Source organism: Colias croceus, chromosome 17 (genome assembly GCF_905220415.1).
Source record: "Colias croceus chromosome 17, ilColCroc2.1".
NCBI lineage: Eukaryota > Metazoa > Arthropoda > Insecta > Lepidoptera > Pieridae > Colias > Colias croceus.
Window position 1 is genome coordinate 1,840,148 of NC_059553.1, and position 22,165 is coordinate 1,862,312.

The window sequence follows — 22,165 nt, forward strand, 5'->3', positions numbered from 1 at the left end:
CTAACGGCAAGGCAACACACCTAATACAATGACTAATCGATGCGGGGCCTGCGGTAAATTCTGTGGAAACATAGATGGCGTGAAGTGTACAAAATGCAACGTTATAATGCATAAACAATGTATTAACCTAAGCCCTAATTCCGCTTCAAATGGGAAATATGTATGCAAGGCTTGTAAACATAAATTGAAAAAGCCAAGCGACGATGTTATGACCTCATCGCAAGACTTGCAGGCCCCTGTCACAGATAGTATACAGGAAGCAGGACCTTCTTCCCCTTTGGGGCAAGATATTAAGCTTTTGAGGGCGGAAATCTCCAAATTCAGATCAGAACTGGCCGGGATATTCTCTGTTATTTCTGAACTTGGCAAACGACTGGATGGTATCGAAGAGCGTGTCAGTAAACTTGAGGAGAATCCAATTGAATTGCAATCCCCTCCAGCAATCAGTTGCGAAATTATTGACACCGTCGATCAGTTGCAAAAGCGACTCAACGATTCGGAGCAACAACTACTTTTAAACGATGTTTGTATATCGGGAGTCCCGGAGACAAACGGCGAGAATCTCACTCATATTGTTATGTCACTCGCAAAAAAACTCAGTTTCGAAATTGATGAACGTGATATTGTGAGCGCGCATCGTATGGGTAAGCAGCAAAGCAGGCAGGAGTCCAGCACGGACGGAGCCGTGAGCCCCGCGCGCCCCCGCACCATCGCCGTTCGGCTCACGCGCCGCCGCGTACGCGACGAGTTCCTGCGCGCGGCGCGCGTGCGGCGCGGCGCCGACACTGCTGGCACGGGCATCGGTGGGGCTGCGCGGCGGTTTTATGTAAATGAACACTTGTCCCATTACCATAGCAGGCTTTTTCACCTCGCCCGCGAGAGGGCTGCCGCTGAGAGCTGGCGATATGTGTGGTCTAAAGAAGGCCGAATATACGTCAGACGCGATCCGAAAGCTATCTCACACCGTGTTCGTTGTGAAGACGATATAAGTAAAATTTTTCGTCGTGGTTAGGTTTGCAAAGAGTCGCTATAACTTATAATTGTAATTATTACTTAGCTTTCGTTATAAAACCAGTAATAAAAACATTATGTTTAGTAAATAGTATAAACGTATCATTTAGTGTTTGCATTTCAAACAAATATTCATTTCATAAGCATATTGTAAATTGTATCTATTTTTACACATTACCTACAAGTTATTATTCTGTGACATTATGCGGGATTTATAATTGTAATTTAACCACATATGCATATCAAAACAGTAGTATTCCTGGCCTAGACCAACATAAGTATTTGTATAGTTTGTTAGTTCGTTGTTGCTTTAAGACTAAAGTGAGAAAATATTATTGTCCGTATCTCTATTCTAACAGCTATAAAAAATATAACGGATCTACTATACTTGTATATTGTCTGTTGTGTAGGCATCTGAACAAATTTAAAATATCATTTTGTGATACTACAATTTCGGCAGCCTTACTGTCGAATTATATTAAAATAATTATTCACGCTTGTTTGGCTGTATATTTGTTAATTAATACTAGTATCTATACCCAACTAGTAAATAAATTACTATTATATTATTGTATTTCAATTTTAAGCTTATTAAGTGTTTGTGTATTGTATCTTTTAGACTTATTTAGTTTTAAAAAAAGTCTCTGGATGTACATTAGTTTTAAAAAAATATTGTGTGGCGACATGTCTTGTAAATTTTACAAAATTATATTGTGTAATAATGTAGTATTTAATATGAAGAACCGAGTTCGTGTAAAACTTAGTAATTGTTTTTATGAATATGTGCATTTTATAAAAAATTATAGAATGATGGTGACGAATAGTAATACTAAAATATATATTTTATTTCTACTAAATATCAATAATCGTTGCATACTCCTCGAGGTTTCACATTATTTTAAAATAGTCTCCTCACTTATTAACATAAATCTTTCTCACACAGATATCTATATAATATTATGTATAATAGGTAACTATGTTATATGTGCCAATGTCTGTCTATCGTATAGTTTATTTATTATATTTTTGCGTATGTGTTTATGTCTATATATAACTTATATCTTGCCTTCAACATTAAAAATAAATTAAAGGTTGGTTTTATCAATCCTTGCTCTCTAGGAACTCGACATGATGAATTTGTCGTCGCACTAAACCGACTTCGGGTGGACGTACTGGCGGTCAACGAGACCTGGCTTCGTGAGGGCGAAGACGGTCGCGCGCCACAAGTCCCCGGCTATAAGCTGCGGCACATACCGCGCTCGAGATCCATCCGCAATCGCGGGGGCGGTGTTGGGTTCTATGTGAGGGAGGGTATGGTAGTAAAAACGTTGCAGCATCCTGTATCCACGCAAGTCGAGCAGATGTGGATAAAAACCACAGTCCAGGGTAAAGCAATAATTATAGGCACAGCGTATAGACCACCTTGGCTTGACGTCCAGCTTTTCTTGGATACTATTATGGAATCCCTGGGCTCCTTCGCCTGGTCCGATAACATAATAATCTTGGGCGATTTCAACATAAATCTTTTAAACAGCCAACATGCTTCTTGTACCAAATTAAACAGTTTTTTGAACCTGATGAATCTCAACCAGCTTATATCCGAGCCAACCCATTTCACGGATAGTAGTGAGACATTACTAGATCTAATCTGCACCAACATCCGCGCATCACATGTGTCCGTTAACCATGTCAGTGCCCTGAGCAACCATGCTTTCGTATCATGTATATTAGATGTCCCTAAAGATAAATATACTCCAAAATGGATAACGTACAGGTCACTCAAGGACATTGACATGGAAAGTTTTGAAGCTACTTTGGAAGAAGTGCGATGGCAAACAATTTTGGAATTGGATGATGTCGGCGAGATGGTGAACATTCTAACTGCATATATTCAAATTATTTTTCATCATTACGCTCCTCAGAAAGTGAAGTACTTGAAACGAAAGGTCTATCCTTGGGTGACGTATAACATCAAAATGATGATGAAATCTCGAGATGAAGCACAGGTCGTAGCCCGGAGAAGTAAGGACACAAAAAGTAAGGAATATTACAGAGAATTAAAAAAACTGGTAAGTGGTGCCCTGCATAGAGAGAAACAATCCTACTTTGATACTTATGTTAATAATAACATCAACAATCCTCCAAAACTCTGGAAACATATTAAGGAACAAGTTGTCATTAAGCCCAAACAGGATAACAAGCTACCACCACATTTCAATGATCCCAATCAACTTAATGACGATTTTCTTAATGTTCCTGGAAACAGTCAAACTGCCCTTTCAAGCCTTACTTACTATGAATTTCATCGATACAGTGACGCTACGTCCAGTTTTAAATTTAAATCTGTAACAGAAAATACTGTTCTTAAGGCTTTAAAAACCTTAAAATCACAAGCAGTAGGAGTAGATGACATATCGCTTGATATGATAAAACTCACGATTTCCAAAACTCTGCCAGCTATAACGCACATTATAAACACGTCATTTAGGACAAACAAATTTCCTGAACTTTGGCAAAGAGCGCTTGTGCAGCCAATACCAAAAAAAGAAAATCCAGTTACGTCAAAGGATCTCAGGCCAATCAGTATTCTCCCATGCCTGTCAAAAGTTATCGAGAGGATAGTACACGACCAACTCTATCAGTACTTGGAGCAGAACGGAATATTACCAGACCTACAATCCGGTTTTAGGAAAGGTCGTGGTACTGTCTCTGCTTTGACTGAAGTTGTCGACAACATTTTGACAGCGCAAGATTCGGGCATGAGCACTGTTATCGTATTTCTTGATTACACCAGAGCCTTTGACACGATTAACATTCCATTACTTCTTTCTAAGATGTCGTTTTATGGGTTTGGCAAGGAAACGGTTAGCTGGTTCAATAGCTATCTCAGCAATCGCACTCAGACGGTAGCAGTTCGCAAGGAGGATGGATCGGTCGTATATTCTAATCAAGGACACGTTACCAGAGGAGTCCCACAGGGCTCTATCTTGGGTCCACTTCTCTTTATATTATATACTGCCGATATCACCAAGGAGATAATATATAGCCGATACCATCTTTACGCGGATGATATACAGTTGTATATCTCATTCCATCCGTCCCGAACTCCTGATGCTATTGCTGAACTGAACTCAGACCTGGTGCGCATATCGGAATGGTCGGAGAAAAATTCACTTGTTCTTAATCCAGCAAAGACCAAATTCATGGTTTTGGGAACACCGAGGTCGGTCGGAAAAGTCATTGAATTCAATCCGATATTAAACATTGAAGGTCAAGCTGTAGAGCGGGTCGTCGAAGCTCGAAATCTCGGGATCGTTTTCGATGAGCATCTCAGGTTTGAAAAACACTTCCAAGCTACTATATCGAATTGCTTCTACAGGTTAAAGCTACTTTACCGCATCAGACACTACATCACCACACCCTTACGTATAAGGCTCTGTGAGGCACTAATTCTCTCGAAATTTAATTTCGGAGATACCATGTACGGTGCAATGTTGCTTGCAAGGACCAGGAATGCAATACAGCGGGTTCAGAACGCGTGTGCTCGGTTCTGTTGGGACATACCTGCAAGAGATCATGTTACGCCGTATCTAATCGAAGCAAAAATGCTCAACATGGAACGACGCAGGCGCCTTCACTTTGCTGTGATGCTTTTTGAGGTGGTGACGTCTCAAATACCAAAATACCTGCACAGTAAGCTTAGATGGGTTGGTGAGAGAAATCGCTCGCACTTCACAAGAGCATCCACATACATGTTGGTTATGCCAAGATACCACACAACCGCTTTTAGAGGCAGTTTTGTATACAACGCAACTAAGTGTTGGAATAACCTTCCGCCGCCGCTACGTGAGTCGATTTCCAAACACTCTTTTAAATATAAGTATAAAACACACCTCATTAGCGAATTCGTCGGGAAGCCTTAGTTGCGTTGTATATAATATGCATTCAATATATATGTAATATAATTTATCATTATTTATTTATGTAATATAGGTATTGCTGTTTGTTTCATTAATTTGTAAATTTCAATATTATATGAATACAAACACTTACTTATTAATTCAAATTTTTCTAGTTTGTTTTATTTTATTTCATTTTATTTTATGTTATTTAACTATATTTTATTATTCGGGACACTTTAGACTTACGCGTCTGTTGTCTGGTTGGGCCCTGAAAACCAGCGCTATGCCGACCGTGGTGCGGCGTAGCATATGCTGAGTGGCCTTACCCTTTAGGTCACCAGTCGCCACACAAATATTTACAATAGATTTTTAGCTCTTAATTTTTTTTTTTTTTTCTCTTTTTTATCCCTGTTATTTTCTATAGTCTATAAGAGTGCTTTTGTTATTGTTTTTTTATGTGGTGGTGGTGGTGGTGATTCTAATAAATGTATTTTATTCTTATTCTATATTCTTAATAAATCTGTAGAAGGGTCAATTCTGTACATTGAAAATATTGAAAAAATAAATAGCAGGGGGTGTTACTGGATCAATACCAAACCCAAATATGTGATTAAAAAAATTTTTGTCTGTCTGTCTGTCTGTCTGTCTGTCTGTCTGTATGTGAAGGCATCACGTGAAAACTATCGGTTCGATTTCGATGAAACTTGGTATAATTATACCTTATTATCCTGGGCGTAAAATAGGATACTTTTTATCCTGGAAAAATACGTAGAAAAAAATTAATCTTAATTTTTCAGTTTTATCCATAGACTTTGTTCCGTAGAACCGCGAACACACGTTGCGTATTATTATAGGCCTAGCCGTATTTGGGAATTGGGTCCAATCACAGAACAGTAAGAACATAATAGAAGTGCGATGTGGGCGTGGCCCACGTGTCACTAGTAAGGTAAGATCACCTAACTCGCTCTCAGTTGTGCGCAGAAAAATATTCGAGTCGGTTGTCAACTGTCAAACCTTATTTCCATATTTATTCATTATTTAGAGCGTGTTGTTCGGTATTAGAGTGGAAAAATGATAGCAGACGAAATAATATCAGCAATCGGGGCATTTCATACCATCGGTAAGTCTTATTTTAATTTATTTTAAATATATTTTATGTTACAACTTCGCTTGTCGTAATTTGTCAAAAAATTATAAAAATATTAAGTCAAAATGAACCTTAATCCATAAGAAATAAGTACTAATATAGATTGAACAGCAAACAAGACTTTCTGGAATATTATTGAAATAAACAAACGAATATCGGATTAGTGATGCATGTGGCGCATATCGACAGTATCGATACTTTAGAAAAGACAAACATTTTAAATATTAAATTTTATTCTATTTTTCCTTAGCTTTCATTTGTCCTATTTAGTTATAGATTTTCGAAAGAGCCTAATTTAAAAGAGAAATGGATAATAAATGCAACGTGACGAGTTAACTGGATGCCGAACAGCAATAAGCAGTCTAACAAAGGCCACCGATACATCAAACCTACGGCAGTTCCAAGATTTAAAATAATGCATATTTTCTGTTTGTTTTGTAAATATAGATTTATACTATTCTATTCCGTTTTTTATTTAAATATAATAATATGAAGAGACGTACTTAGTAGTAATAAACATACTCCAAAATGTGACACATTATCCTATACTCATATAATAGAAAGGAAAAAAAAATGCACAAAAATATATTTATTTGTGAATTATCGATAACAAGGCTGACATCCCTTAGAGCATAGCATCAGGTTAATGTCAAGTTAATGTCATTAATTTAGAGTGACACAAATTTCAACCTTATCTTTATGTGTAGAGGTTCAAAGTTATATGTATTGAAAATCAACGCCATCTGTTGTGGAATAGCTGAATGTTTTCGAATTTGGAATTTCTGAGCAAAGAGAAACAAAACAGCTAATATACCTAGGGATGTTATACTAAAATAAACCGTAACTTGGTTCGTTAGGGTACATATTGAAATGCTGAATTTATAACCTAAGTCAGTTTTTACTCAAATTAAGCTGTCCAATCAAAGGCATACTTTACTTGTAGTGTACTGTATAACTATCGGTTTAAATGTGTGGGTTTGGCGACACTGGTTTTCATACTAATGATGACATTATAGCACTTCTATTATGTTCTTACTGTTCTGTGGGTCCAATAGATATTTATAAGATGTTATTGACAGAGGTACTCAAAATGGAGAAATAACCATCCACGCGAAGACCGACATGCGCGCGGACGGAGTCGCGGGCGGAAGCTAGTAGAAAATAAGATTTGTGAAGTGTCTTTATACGATACTAGCTGTTGCCCGCGACTTCGTCCGCGATTAGGTCGTTTTTCGTCATTCGTCGTTTAAAAAAAATACGTGACACTTTATTTTAAAATTTTCTTAATTACCTATTGTCTCTTATAAAATTTAACTACATTAAAATTGAACACTCTGATAAGAAAATCTTATAATCTGAAGAAAACATGAATGTGGTTTAAATTCTACATTACTTAGTATCAAATAATAATCTAAATTAAATGTAGATTAACAGTTTGAGCACACCATTATAGAATATGTACCTAAGTATTAAATTACGTTAGTTTACATAGTAACTTTACTAAAAACACGATGACTATCTTTCGTGCTCGATACCACAAACTAAGCATGTTTGTGGTACGTGGCCCGCGTCACTTGACCCCCCGCGAGTTCCCCTCCGTTGCTATGCGAAAATACATTCGTCGCCCTACTGTAGGAAAAATTGTAATACTGTGGCCTGGGCGTTATAACACGTCCAGGGAGTTCCTGAGTGCCGATATCACCATCTTGAGGAAAAGCTTCTAATGTCGATTTAAAACTGCATACATACGAATTAACCTGTTCTAAAATTGTGAAATGAGTTCAGTTTTAAATTTGAGAAATATTGATTTCTTGTATTCCACTATTCGTTGTAGTCGAATACAAAATATATTTAAACAAACTTAGGTTGGCCTTCAGGCAAAAGGGATCCTATCAAATGGTAAACTTGACCTTGTATCTTAAAAGTAAGCATGAACGGATCTTCTGATAATTATTGAGCACCAAAGGATCATTTGAAACGCACTACTATAAGAGCGAATATTGTCTAATAACAGTTTACATTGCACCACAGAATACATAATACAGAATACTAAACGCTAATTGCACAGTATGTTCCTCTAAAAGTAGTGATTTCAAAGGTTCCGGTGTATCTTCAAACGAAAGCCGACTCGCCTTACTACACTTTAAAGCATTACAAAAAGAACATACTACGTTAATATCGCCTATACAGAAGATGATCTGTAATCAATTGTGAGGTTATAAGCAAACCCACTTTTATATTTGTCAGACCACACCACCGAATTCGTAGATTGTTTACCTCAAGACATTAAGACTATGACGAAATCTGTCTGCAGTAAGACGGGCCTCTCGCTATTCGTACGTTTCCAGAGACCGAATAGTTTCAATTCTTAATCTTTCATTAAACAAACTTATTAATCGTTCTTGTCTCATATAATTGTAATATTCGCGTCCCTACTCTAGTCATTGCTTATGCTCATGTTCATCTTATTATGATGCACCCTATCATTTGTCAAACGGTCTTCATATTGAGTAAGTAAAGTTTTTAATTGTGAAAAAATGTATTATGATTTACACTACATATTAACACTCTTTTATCATTTAACATAAAATATAAGTCTGTGAGTGTGTAAAAATAAATCCAGCTAATTACACATTAAACTTATGTTTATATTTGGTATACGACATGAAAATATATTAATTGTCAAGCAATAATAATACAGATAAATACTGAACATAAGTATAATAGATATTAAGTAGTATTAGTTAAAATATACTTTGACTACTTTGACTGTAAGTTAAAGTTTATTTTTACTAACAACATGTAAATGAAGAAGAAATAATAATTACCAACGTACTAACCTTTTCTATAATACTTAACACGGCACATTTTTCAAATTATCTTGCTCAACTCTACTAAAAAATTTGAGGGTTTTGTTGGAACTTTAATATGTAAAAACTATGATATATCTAAACCACGATACAACTTGCATGCGGAAATGCTCATTACAATTGTGAATCTAAAGTATAACTAACAACATACTGTTCAATTTTATTGAGCTGATGAATATCTTTTGCCTGGAAGAAATCACCGTCGCCTAACAAATATAATGTGTTTTCTTATAAAACCGTTACATAATTTATTTTATCTACTTAAATAATGAAAATGATATATTTATAAAATATAAAACATATTATGTAAAATGATTAAAAATAAATAAATGAAGCAACTATGATTCAAAGAAAACATCTTTTTCAGTGTGAAAATGCTCTAAGCAATCCTGGATGATGAACTGTATATCATGTACCTACTCTGATCCCAGTACGGTCGGTACGTCGATAGCCATAACGATAAATATTATAATCAGATAACCGCAAAGTCAAAATAAAAATAAAATTTTGACTTTGCGGTTATCTGATAACTTAAAACATTACTTGTAAAGTTGTGAGTGCAAAATTTACGTTTCATTTGGCAATAACATTTTTTTCGGTACTAAAACGTAGTAGTTTGATATGTGGTTGGCTGCCCCTCCTCTCCTTCCTGAAAAATATCCTCCAAAATTTCCCGAGATACTTCCAATGATTGAACCATTGGACGTTGGACATTAACTTCAGTCAAAAATTGACGAAGCGGATGATTACTAATTTCCACATAATCCTCGCTGCTACTGTCTTTATCATCAAATCAACAATTTTCAAGTGGTGTAGTAAAAATATCAGCAGAAATCGTCTTCCAAAGGCGATATAATTTTATTAGCATTGAATCTGTAAATAAAAAAATCAAAAGTTAACTGTAAATCTATAAAAAAAGCTACTTACAAATAAAATTTTATCAAAAACTTCTGTTCCCAATGCACCTCAAAATAATAAAAGAATCATTCATTTCATTTCATTTAACAACTTACCAACAAACAACAACAACTTACCTTTTGTGGGAACGCATGATGGTGAAAATTCACAAAACACGAAGATTGCATTTGATATTTTTTGTTTTATGGCATTCAATTGCTTTATAAATATCACTACATAGAATAAAAAAAGTCGCTTTCTGTGTCCCTATGTCCCTTTGTATGCTTAAATCTTTAAAACTTCGCAACAGATTTTGATGCGGTTTTTTTAATAGATAGACTAATTCAAGAGGAAGGTTTTAGTACATAATTTATTAGGTTTTAGACAAAGCGGACGAAGCCGCGGGCGTTAAGCTAGTAAATTTATAAAACACGGAGATTTTTAAAATTGTAACTAATGAACACAACAATATATTATTATACTCTTTGGAACACAATCATTAGATTAACTGTAGATAATGGTGTCTATTTTTACTTAAAATAATAAACATCTACCCTCACTTTAAAAAAAATGTAGTTTATTATTTACACGAAATATATCTTATAGGGAACGGCAGATATGGGTTAAAGAGTTAAATTAATAAATAACATAATTATATTTAAATTATTAATTTTTAACATTGTGTTCAGTAGTGTTAACATGTAAATTGATTTGATTTTTACGAAATCTCATAGATGGCGCTGTTACAAAATTAACATTATACAACTTACATTCTTTAAGCTATGTTTCTCTTCCCAAGTTACTTAAATGGCATAATTTTTTATAGTGTCAATCTAGATATTGTCAAACAACATTTATATATGCGTCATTTGATTATTAATTTCCAATAGTTAACGTGTAAATTGATTTGATTTTTATAACATTTAATAGATGGCGCTGTTTCTAATTTGTCTTTATACTACTAAATTCATTAAACTGTTTCTCTGCCCAAATTACGTAAATGACATAGTTTTTATTTTGTAAAGCTAGATAATAGCATGGCTTACTCGAAACCAACATTTAAACATGAGTCTTTAGATTGTACGCTGTCGTAATACACGGAATACGTAAGAAAAATAAAGGTTCACAGCTCCTCCCCCGTAGGTGATAGCTTAATAATATGTAGCCTATAGCCTCACCCGTCCTGTTAGTAATATTCATGCAAAATTTGAAGTAAATCTATGCAGTACTTTTCGAGATTAGCTCGGACAAACATACAGACAAACAGACAAACAGACAAACAGACAAACAGACAAACAGACAAAAATTCTAAAAACTATGTTTTTGGCTTCTATATCGATTATAGATCACGGCCCAGGTATTCTTTTAAAAAAATATTCAATGTACAGTTTTGACTTTCCTACGATTTTATTATATGTATAGATGAATACCACTTTAAAGAAATTGTTAATTGATAGTCTTAGAACAAAAGTGTTTGTTTTATTCACAATAATAAAGAACTTTGAAGAGATAAAATTTCGTGGAATTAAGGATATTATCAACAATGCTAATGAGTTAATGCATGTTGTTGAAACTAACGCTTAATATCCTTGTGTTTTTAATCATAGTCATTTATTATAATTATATGTAAATATATAGATAATTTTGTGATTGGTTTGCCCTATAATTAACTCTTTGTTGGAGACTTTACATTTAAAGTCACTTTTTGCTTATAGAAGTGGTTAAAATCTTACGCTAGAAGTCACTTCAAATTAAACAAGTTGTGTCCCGCGGTTTCCGATTTTGATGATTTTTCTTTTATTTGAAATTTAGGGCCTATTTTGACCAGATCAGATGTTTAAAAATCATTTGGTTAAAAAGGAATTGTTCATAAAAATTTAACTCTATATTGCAGTTAGTTGCAGAATATATCAAACCAGAGCCAGAATATTTACCCCCTCATGTGTTGGTCTTACTTGATATCAACAAGCGGTACAAAGCAATTGATTCGTTGATTAAATACAAATCAGCTGTAATACATGTAAGTGGGGGTTTGGATCAAATCTTCATTGTTGTCAGAATGAAAATGAAAGTGAAAAATATATTTATTTCATACACACAATTTTTCAATGACAGAAAATTGATGGGTCCTCCTAAGTTTACAAAAATAATACGTGTGCAGATGTATGTGTGTGCGTGTGAATGTGTGTGTGTTTGTGTGTGTGTATGTGTGTGAATCATGATGATTAAGATATGTAGGTACACCAGGGTGGTTACCATGATGTCTTATAGCAGTATTTATATCCAGTGTAAGAAAGTGATGGCGCTAGAAAACCTATAGCGCTGCACTGTCCTTATACCATGCAGAAAATAATATGTTTTAAGCTATTGCATAGCTTCTATCGCGGACCTTGAGCGCGGGGACCGAATCGAGAAATTCCGTAACGAAAAAACCTCACGCTCCCCACTCCGACGGGCGGAGGTGTGGCTTGAAGGCAAAGCATGCAATAGCTTTACCGCGGCAGTCCCCGAGTGCCACACGTCGTTTTTTTTCTTTTTTAATAGTATCCTCTAGGTCTAGAATATAGTCCAGAGACTTTATTTTCTTTTCTGAAAATAATATATTGCTTTAGGACATCATGGTATGGAAGCAGGATGTGTTAAAAGTACACAGGAGAGAAAAGGTAACAATTTGTAGGAAGGATTACAATTGTGAAATAAGCAGCTAATAAGCTATCTGAATCTCTCTCTATCTGAAAGTATGAATCTTAAAGTCTCAGAGTTGAAATTGCGGGTTTTCGAGACGTAAAAATTATTACTCATTTAATTAATTTTTAACAATAAATTGTAGTTGTCGTTAAGTATTACACAATCCTACGTAAAAATCTTTATAATATTCTGATTTCTATCGAATAATATATAATGGATGTTGATGTATCTAATCTTTCCCTAACTAAATCAAAAATTAATCCTTGTGAATATCAACAAATAAAATTATCGGTCTAAGCATAGTGCATTCTACTAATAAGTTTTCTGTGGCATACGCAAAACTATAAACAACGCCAGGAGTCACAACTAGTGTCAAATAACAACATCACTATTATGTTTACAGATGGGTATATTTAAAATGAAAACGCCTTACGATGCAAAACACTTGGCTTACAGTGTAAGGCAATTTGATTCTTTAAATTCCTCGTATGAACTGTAAGTAAATAGTGGCTAGTAGAATCATTATTTTCACTTTAGTATTTATGCAAATAATTGTAATGAATAGTTTGTCTGTCTGTACGTGAAAGATCTATTGTTACCTATCTAGGTAGTTAATAATAGAAATATGACCTACCTAGATTGCTAGTTAACAATTCATATTTTGTTATCCTAAATAAGTTGTATCCATTAAAACCCGTCCTTGGAACAGTGGTTGACGCGTTAGAGTAACACCGAGGGGTCCTGGGTTCGATTCCCGATGGAGACGAAGAAAAAAAAATGTCTCGGTCTGACAGGACACAGAAGGTTCATCACCTACTTGTCCCTAAAGAAAATCGATCAGTGAAACAGATGTATCATCTGCCCCTTACCCCACTAGGGGACATGGGGGACTTCACTTTTATTAAAATCCGTCCTGCGTTTTTGAGCTATAACTGGTAAACAATTAATCATATTTAAAGAAAAGGAACTACCTCATTGACTATTCACTTCGAATTAAACAAACAGTTGATATTCCATATTAAATAGCAGTATTTCCCCAGATCTGATACAAAAATAGCTTTCATGGTATCAACGGTGAACGATTTTGCACTGCTGGAGTTAATGGATTTGTGTCCTTCACACGTCAGCAGAGATGCACTGGTTGGTGAAGATGAATGTGCAGCTCTCTTTAGTGTTGATTATGGTGATCATTATCCAGAGTTTGAAGATTTTGATACGAGATTATAACATGTATACATACAGTATATAAACAAATGTTTGGAACAATAAAACTAATTTTAAATGTATATATAATATCTTTATTTTAACTCAGTAAGCACATAAAAATTCTAGGTTAAAACAATCATTACGGGCTAATTTTTGAACACTTATTCTACGTACAAATAAAATTCTTAACATAAATCACTGAAAAAATAATAATCTTAAAGGACAATGTTCGTAGATTAATTATTATTTTTTAGTGAGTTCCTCTCCGCATCTTGTAGCACGAAGCGCCAAATATTTTTTCTTAAAAATGAAGTTTGTTCTTGTACAGCTTCTAAGATTTTTTGATTAATCACCAAAAGCCTCTCATCTGTCTCGCCGAAATTGGGGCTTTGCTGAATTAGGTTACCAACTTCTTGCTTACATGGTATTCCTTCTATTGAATTCCCGCTAATATTAGTATTCAATACAGTAGGACGCATTTTTGAATAGCCATTATTAAAATCGTTTAGCGCCGTAGCGAGCCAATCGCAGGAAAACTCGTTGTCGTCTAAGTAAACTCTTAAATCTTGTTTATGGGAAAGCCAGTTGCTATGATCTAAATAAGTCAGACCATTATCCCTCAAGGAGAGAACGCTTAACATTTTCAGATCCATGAGTACTTTTGAATCTAGATGCGTGATTTTGTTATGAGCCAGGTCAAGATTTAATAACGACGTTAGTCCCTCAAATGTTCCATAATCTATACCTGTTAGGAAATTATAAGAGAGACGTAATGTTTTTAGGTGAGGAACACGATGGAAAGACGAAGGGCCAATTCTCTGTATATAATTAGTGCTCAAATCTAACAAGCCCAATGTAACTGGTAATTGAAGCGATGATTTATCTAATTCTTGAATTAAATTTTTACTCATGTCAAGCTGTACTAAATCTGGCTGATGATTAAGTTTAATGAGCGAAGGTTCTGTGATATTATTTGAACTCAGTATTAATATCGTTAGGCCAATAGCATCTCCCGTGGGTAGGTTGAGATAAGATAGTCCATTATTAGATAGATCTAATATGCCTCCTTCGCGATTAAATGATATGCGTAGGCTATTTATTTGTACGATGTCGTTAAAGGTAAAGTTAAGTAGCTTCAGTCTATAATTATTGCTCAATGGTTGATCTGGGAAGTAGTCCATATTATTGTGGGATAAATCGAGGTTTTGTAAATTGATCATGGCAGCAAAACTCTTGTAATGTAACGTCTGTAAGTAGTTTTGACTCAAATTCAGATATTTCACATACCTTAAATCTTTTGCGTTTATATCAAAAGTTATTAGTCTATTACATGATATATCCAAAGATGTCAATTGCACGATCGATTGGAAAGCATTGTATTCAATGTGTGATATAGAATTTTGGGACAAATCGAGTTCAGTAAAGACATCCATTCTCTGCTTAAATAAATTTCTAGTTGTGCGATAACCTATTTCATTTGAAACTGTTGCATTAGGTACATAAGTAATGTGGTTTTCAGATAGAATAATTTTGCATACAGAATGATCTCCAAAATGATACCAATGCCTGGAAAACATAATTGGTTTCAAATTTTCAAGTTGGTTTTGGGATATGTCGAAAGTTTCAAGATGATATATGACTTTTATTGATTCGATATCAATGTTTTGTATTTGATTTACTCTTAGATATAAGTGTTTAAGGTTTAGCAAATTATTCATAGCTCCATTGAGATTCTTGATAAGGTTATTATTGAGTCTCAATGTTTCAAGGTTGGTTAAATTATAGAATGGTTCTTCATACAATTCCGAAATCTGATTGAAGGAGAGGTCAAGCTCAATAAGATTGGTAAGTTCTGAAAATGTATCGCCGGGTATTTCTTGTATGTTGTTATGAGAGAGCGATAGTTTCTTGACTTTATTCGGATACGAGTCAAATTGGAACAATTCTTCGATGTCTGTCAAATGGTTTCGGGACAAGTTGAGATTTTCTAACCTATTGAGATGACGGAAGGGGCTATCGAAAATACGCTTGATTTGATTATCGATTAAATGCAACGTTTTGATTCTGTACATGTTTTCGAGGAACGTGAGGTTTGTTTCGGGCCAGTTACCTGATATCTTCAGAGATGTTATCATAGAGAGGAAATCTAGTTCAGAGGTAGTGTCGAATCGGTCGGTTGCATTGACGAGGGTTACATCCAATATGACGTCATAGTTTGTGGAGCCTTGGCATTCCCGTTGGATCTTGATTCCCTTGATGTCATGAGTGCAGTGTATGTTGTAGTGGCAGTGACCCATGTTACGTATTTTTTCGTACGGGCAATCGCCGAAAATCATTGGCACCATTATCAGGATGAACACGATCGTTGCTGAAATTTGTAAATAATAATAGTTTAATATGTGATATAATAGGTGATTTCCGTGAATAAAGAAGGGAAAAGGAGCGTTAAGAGTATTAGATTATAACAATGACACGTTCTTCTGGAAATAAAAACAATTAGCATTGAAGGAATATATCTTCCTCTTAATTAGCTCGTTTCTTTAAAACGACCTTAATGTTCTTGTGCCTTAATTAGTAACTATTTAAAATTGGTAACGTATATGCTGAGTCTGAGGTTGTTAACTCGAAAGGTCATAATATGGAAGCCATAGAAAGTGTACCCAACTGTTGCTTTCCTACCGAGAACATATTTTAATCATAAGCAAGTTTTTCATATCTCAAATCAAAATTCCGCCTTGCGTTAGTTTCCACGCCAGATAAAACCGATTCTCAATTTAATTGGGCATTGCTTGGGGCATTGCCACTAGACTACATTTTAAATATATATATATAAACAAAATTACCTGTTTCCATTTTTGAGATTTTTATGAGATCGGTTCAGGAACGAATTCTGAAAAAATATTTTAAATATTTACTATTATGCTTTAAAGACAAGTACCTATTATCATCATACCTTCTAGGACAAGAAATGTAGTAAACTGGTAACTATAAATGTATTTTGTATTGAAACTACTATTACGGAGGGTTCACTTAGGTCCAATAAAAGTTCTAAAAATGCAAAAAGAAAGTAGGTTCTAGTTTCAGATGCATATTCTCCTATATCACGATGAAATTTAAATTTGAAATAAATATGTTTATAATATTATCATGATGCATCATTGCGATGTTTTAATCACCAAAATGATAAAAATCCAGTAACTAGGTACATTAGTTAATCAACTTTTCAGTTAAAGGAAAACCGTTCCGGGATATATCTATCTTTGTAAAGATACAGTTATTTTCGCATATATATAATACTAGCTTTCCACCCGCGGCATCGCCCGCGCTGTCAAAGAAAAACCCGCATAGTTCCCGTTTCCGTGGGATTTCTGGGATAAAACCTATCCTATGTCCTATCTCGGGTATCAAAATATTTCTATTCCAAATTTCATGCAAATTGGTTCAGTAGTTACAGACAGACAGAGTTACTTTCGCATTTATAATATAAGTATGGATTAATAAGGATACATTAATAATATTTAAGAACCGATTTCACATTTTGCTGAGAAAGAAACTGTTAGCCGTAGTAACAATTTTTGCCGTATATTTTATGCACTGTTATTTACCTACACTTTTTGTTATTTAACTGACAGATAAATTAATTTATTTTAGAGTATATTTAGAAATCGCGAAACTGGCAATTAATTCTCATAAAAACTCACCATAAGATATCCACACCGCTTGTTACTAGCAAATAATATAACTGTTTAAAGTCCACTTTGAAAGAACATAATTTGATGCTCATGTGCTGACTGGACGAAATGAGACTACTGCTATGTGGCCAAAGAATAAGTTATAGATTCGCACATTAAACTAATTAACGAAAAACAAAAATATCTAAAGGTAGGTATTAATTGTTTAAAATTCATAAACTTCACAGAATGTTGTAGGCAAAATACTTTTGTTATGCGCGTTTTCACCAGCGAAAAAACGATCGAATCAACGACGAACGACGAAATCGAATATTTCTATATTATGCTAAACTTTTATCCAAATCCGTAGATTAATTTTTTCGTAAAAGAGTAACAAACATTTATACATCCATACTTACAAACTTTTGCATTTATAATTTTAACTACCTACCTACCTATTTCATCTATTTTAAGACCTACCGAATATACTTACACAAAAATGTTCAAAAGAATCGGTTCCCTTTGATTAGGTATTATATTACAATTGCCTACAAGATAATTTAAAAATCCCTTAATATTAAATATGTCCGAGCGGAACAGGGACGAGCAGCTTGTGATTTTTAATGTGTCGTGTCTGCTCATTGGATCTTCCAATGAATTGAAAATATTTGCTGCCATTCCATATAAGATATAACGTACTGACAAACTTATACCTGACAAGGCTAGTTAGGCAAATAAATCTTTTTTATACCATGTAGTGGTCAATCAGCTTTGTTGTTAAAAGGAAGTAAATAAATGATAAGTAATGTCATTCATTATTATTCAACTTTATTTATATATTATAATAAAAATTTATAAACAACTAGGTTTCCGCCCGCGGCTTCGCCCGCGTTTTCAAAGGAAAACCCGTGGGATTTCCGGGATAAAACCTATCCTATGTGTTAATCCAAGTAACCCTCTATGTGTGTGCTAAATTTCATTGTAATCGGTTCAGTAGTATTTGCGTGAAAGAGTAACAAAGACACACACACATCTTCACAAACTTTCGCATTTAAAATATTAGTAGGATAGGATAGGATGTTTAGACATTTTACGCAAAAAAAGCATGAGCTTTTAACCTGCGTCTTTCGCTTTTACTTTTGATTAGGTAGATACAAGTATTACATCCTACTTATTTTATTAACACAAAAATTTGCAGGTAATCGAATCTTTAAAAAAAATGTGTGCATTAATGTACTTATGTACCTATGTGTATGTTTATGTAGGTATATTGTTTTTTTTGAATTTGTTTTTTAATTACCAATCTAATACAGCTTTACCACCACCCTCTGTCATGATTTTGGTTTTTTATCTTGTGTTTGGTTGCCTGGAAGAGATAGCTACTAAAGCCATAAGGCCGCCATTTGTGCATGTCTCTCTTCTGTATATGTATGTCTTTTCCTGTTTGTAATGGTGTACAATAAAGCGTTTTCATTCATTCATTCATTCATATTCTGTATAAGCATATAGGATATTTACCCGGGTACAACGCTAGTGAAGGTTTTAGCTTTGGTTTTAGCTACACACGACTGTAACATAAAAGTTCAAGGGCCATATTTAATATGGTAAAGATACTGATTGCCAATTTAACTCTTCGATTTGTATTTCTATACATTTTAACTGACAGATAATAATATAAAAGGTCAAACACAGAAGACCCTTAATCTTAACTGGCGTAATATGGCTTAATTGGTTTAAAATAACAGGATCTATAGAAATTAAAACTTCTCAAACTTATTAGATATTAGATAACAAAATGTATATTTCATCTATGTTTATAAAATATTGAAAGTTTTTTGACATAACGTTTATATGCGTCAATTAAATCTATAGGTACCTAATATAATATGTGTTAATATTTGGTTAATATTTTAAAGAGGAAAGCGTTGTGTGTTATCTTTGTAACGAATTGGCTCAAAAAGTACTGGACGGATTAAGATGAAACTATACAAATAAATAATATAATGTAACATAGTATTATAATATTATCTGTGCGATATAACTTATGGACTATTTAGAAATATTTAATTTTGCCTGCGGGTTCGTCTGCGGGTGAAACCGCGCGGCACATTTAGTTTATTTTATAACTAGCTGCACCCCGCGGTATCACCCGCATGGCTACGATCCTGTTGGTCTTAGCGTGATCATCACAAGATTGTGATAGCGTCCTATATAAAGCCTTCCTCGGTAAACGGGCTATTTAGCAACGAAATAATTTTTCAAATCGGATCAGTAGTTTCTGAGTTTAGCGCGTTCAAACAAACAAACAAACTCCTTATAATATTAGTATAGATATAAATTGTAATGTTCCATGATAAAACAACGAACCCACACCCGTATTTGCTGACTTTAGTTCGTATAAGCACTTCAATACTGTAGCATACCTACCTACATGCAAATTGTAATTAAAATATATTATGTAATAATATTCTTGTTACATTAAATGTAAAATTGTACAAACCTGTAGGAGTTTTTTCAGAAATGTCGCGAAGGTGAGTTTTTTTGTATTTTAAACAGTCTTTAAGTATATAATAATATATTGTTGGGTAGTAATTATTAATTTGATTAGCAACTGTACCGTATATTAGAAGGAACAACTTATGAAAAAAATTAGAAATGTGCTACATGCAATAAACAATGCACTTTTATAATCGAACTTATATTATAAGGATATTTTAAAAATATAAAATTACTTTTAAAGTGAAACTTTTATTACATCGTCTCAAACTTTTTGGTCTGTGTAGCGCATGTCGTGTGACACACGATACGTACGATAATTTTTAGTTAAATGTCTATAGTGTGAAAAAAAGTTTCACTTTTACCGTGGTTTCATAAAACCACACAACATTTTTTTATTCTCTTTAAATTATTAATTTAAGACCGTCAAAAAATTAATAATGTAAATCTTTGTAAAAACGTCCATACTCTTTTTATTTTGTCAAAATAGTTGATTTATAAACTTGGAAACCAGCCATTTTTTTGTAGGAAATTATTTCATTATTTGTTTCAGGAAAATTATAAATCTTCTTATTTCAAGTAAGTATGGGACAAGTAATTATAATTTAAAATTTCTAATAAATTTTACACATTTACATTCTTAAAAGTTTCTTCCTTTTTTAGCAGCTTTTATCTGTTTGTTACCTTATTCTGCAAAGAAGAGTCGGCAAGGCACACACATGAATAGTCTTAAAAAACTGTACTTATGCCCAAAATTTATATAATTTTTAGAACTAATAGTTAATACAGGGTGACTTGTTATAGGTGTAATTCAGAAATATTTGACATTTTAACTTGTTTTTTTAAATTTGCATAGGACTTTTTGACATTTTTTCGTTACGCGTGACATTTTTCCGTTACGCGCCATCTTTTTTTTATCCCTACCACGCGTGATTCGACGTATTTCTGTAAAGTTGCATATAGTAAATTATTTTTTGAAAAATAAGGTCATAATGAAGTTTCACTTCTTACGTGTGTACACTAGTACACGCACACATTTTTTTTTACTCCAAATAAGCTATTCTTTCACCCCTTTAAATGTATCACCCTGTATAAGTTTGTTATTTCTAATTGTTGAATTATTGGCCAGATTTTTATGAAACTGGCCCTGTTCCTTACATTGAAATACATGTAATATAACATCACTAGCTGCGGCCCGTGGTTTCACCCGAGTGGATCCGCTCCCGTTGGTCTTAACGTGATGACTCGATAAATGGGCTATCTAACACCGAAAGAATATTTTCAAATCGGATCAGTAGTTCTTGAGATTAGTGCGTTCAAACAAACATACTCTTCAGCTTTATAATATCAGTATAGATTTAACAGAGCGTAATTGATCCGTAAATAGATATTGCTACATTACCTAAGAAAAAAATCTCTTAAACAAAAAAAAATATTATAGTGTTGCCACATACAACAATGAACCAAAGCGCTACTTACATAGAGATCAATTTTTTTTCAGAGACACTTCTATTTTGTCTAATTGCAAAATCGTCTTCGTTAGAGGAATGCATTCAGGATTTTAATACAGATTTGTGCATGATTGAAGCTAAATGTCGCGATGTTGTTACTTTGGAGTCTGTGAACGACGGGTTAGTTGGGAACTGTTACGATTCTTATCGCTATAGACAATGGGATCGTTTTCCAATGAAGATTGCTTATGAAGACACTTCTAATGAAGATTCAGAGAGAAAGCCTCTTATACAAGATTATTATTATCGTACAATAATTATAATACTAGACTTAAGTCATAATAATTACACCATTTTTCCTTTATTGCAAGATATGCAAAATATGGAAATACTTAATTTATCATTCAATTTGATAGAAAGCGCAGAACTCAGTTCTGAATACAGTTTTCCGAATTTACAAGAGCTTGATCTATCACATAATTTACTCCATGAGCTTACAATTAATTATTATGAAAATTCATTTACAAATCTAGTAAAGTTAAATATTTCACATAACAATTTTGTTCAATTGGATCCTGCTACTTTTCATCAATACAATAATTTACAATACATAGATTTGTCTTATAATGACATATCAAAATTAGATGAATTCACCTAAGAAGGCACACCAAATCTTGTGTACTTAAATTTAGCACATAACAAACTCAAAAAACTGAATGGATCACTTTTAAGATTGACAAAACTTGAGCAGATCGTAGCGAATAATAATAAATTTAGTGATTTGTTAATAAATGATTTTGGACACTTAATTCTTTTAAAAACATTA

At 33.8% G+C, this 22,165-nt stretch overlaps 3 protein-coding genes across 3 annotated transcripts in view; 2 read left to right on the forward strand and 1 right to left on the reverse strand.

Moving 5' to 3' along the window:
* LOC123699274 overlaps positions 1–13,742 on the forward strand; it is a 38,379-nt gene extending 24,637 nt beyond the window's left edge. The window contains exons 11-13 of the mRNA XM_045646197.1: positions 11,722–11,847; positions 12,919–13,010; positions 13,556–13,742. Coding sequence (XP_045502153.1) covers positions 11,722–11,847; positions 12,919–13,010; positions 13,556–13,742 — 405 coding nt within the window. The remainder of the gene's footprint in view (positions 1–11,721; positions 11,848–12,918; positions 13,011–13,555) is intronic.
* Positions 13,743–13,790: 48 nt separating this feature from the next.
* Positions 13,791–17,533, reverse strand: LOC123698940 (leucine-rich repeat-containing G-protein coupled receptor 5-like). The gene is made up of 3 exons (XM_045645772.1): positions 17,423–17,533; positions 16,565–16,611; positions 13,791–16,089 (listed from the first exon to the last, which is right to left on the reverse strand). The coding sequence occupies exons 2-3, from the start codon at positions 16,572–16,574 to the stop codon at positions 13,958–13,960; spliced, it is 2,142 nt and encodes a 713-aa protein (XP_045501728.1). The 5' UTR covers positions 16,575–16,611; positions 17,423–17,533; the 3' UTR covers positions 13,791–13,957.
* A 2,259-nt stretch (positions 17,534–19,792) lies between these two features.
* LOC123698945 (toll-like receptor 3) lies at positions 19,793–22,120 on the forward strand. The gene is made up of 3 exons (XM_045645779.1): positions 19,793–19,923; positions 20,442–20,467; positions 21,390–22,120. Exons 1-3 carry the CDS (start codon positions 19,913–19,915, stop codon positions 21,995–21,997), a joined length of 645 nt encoding a protein of 214 aa, XP_045501735.1. The 5' UTR covers positions 19,793–19,912; the 3' UTR covers positions 21,998–22,120.
* Positions 22,121–22,165: the final 45 nt, after the last annotated feature.

Excerpts from the sequence above, each read along its gene's own strand:
- LOC123698945 (XM_045645779.1), top strand. Across the intron at positions 20,468-21,389 it reads TATAAATCTTCTTATTTCAA|AGACACTTCTATTTTGTCTA; the intron begins GTAAGTATGGGA and ends ATTTTTTTTCAG.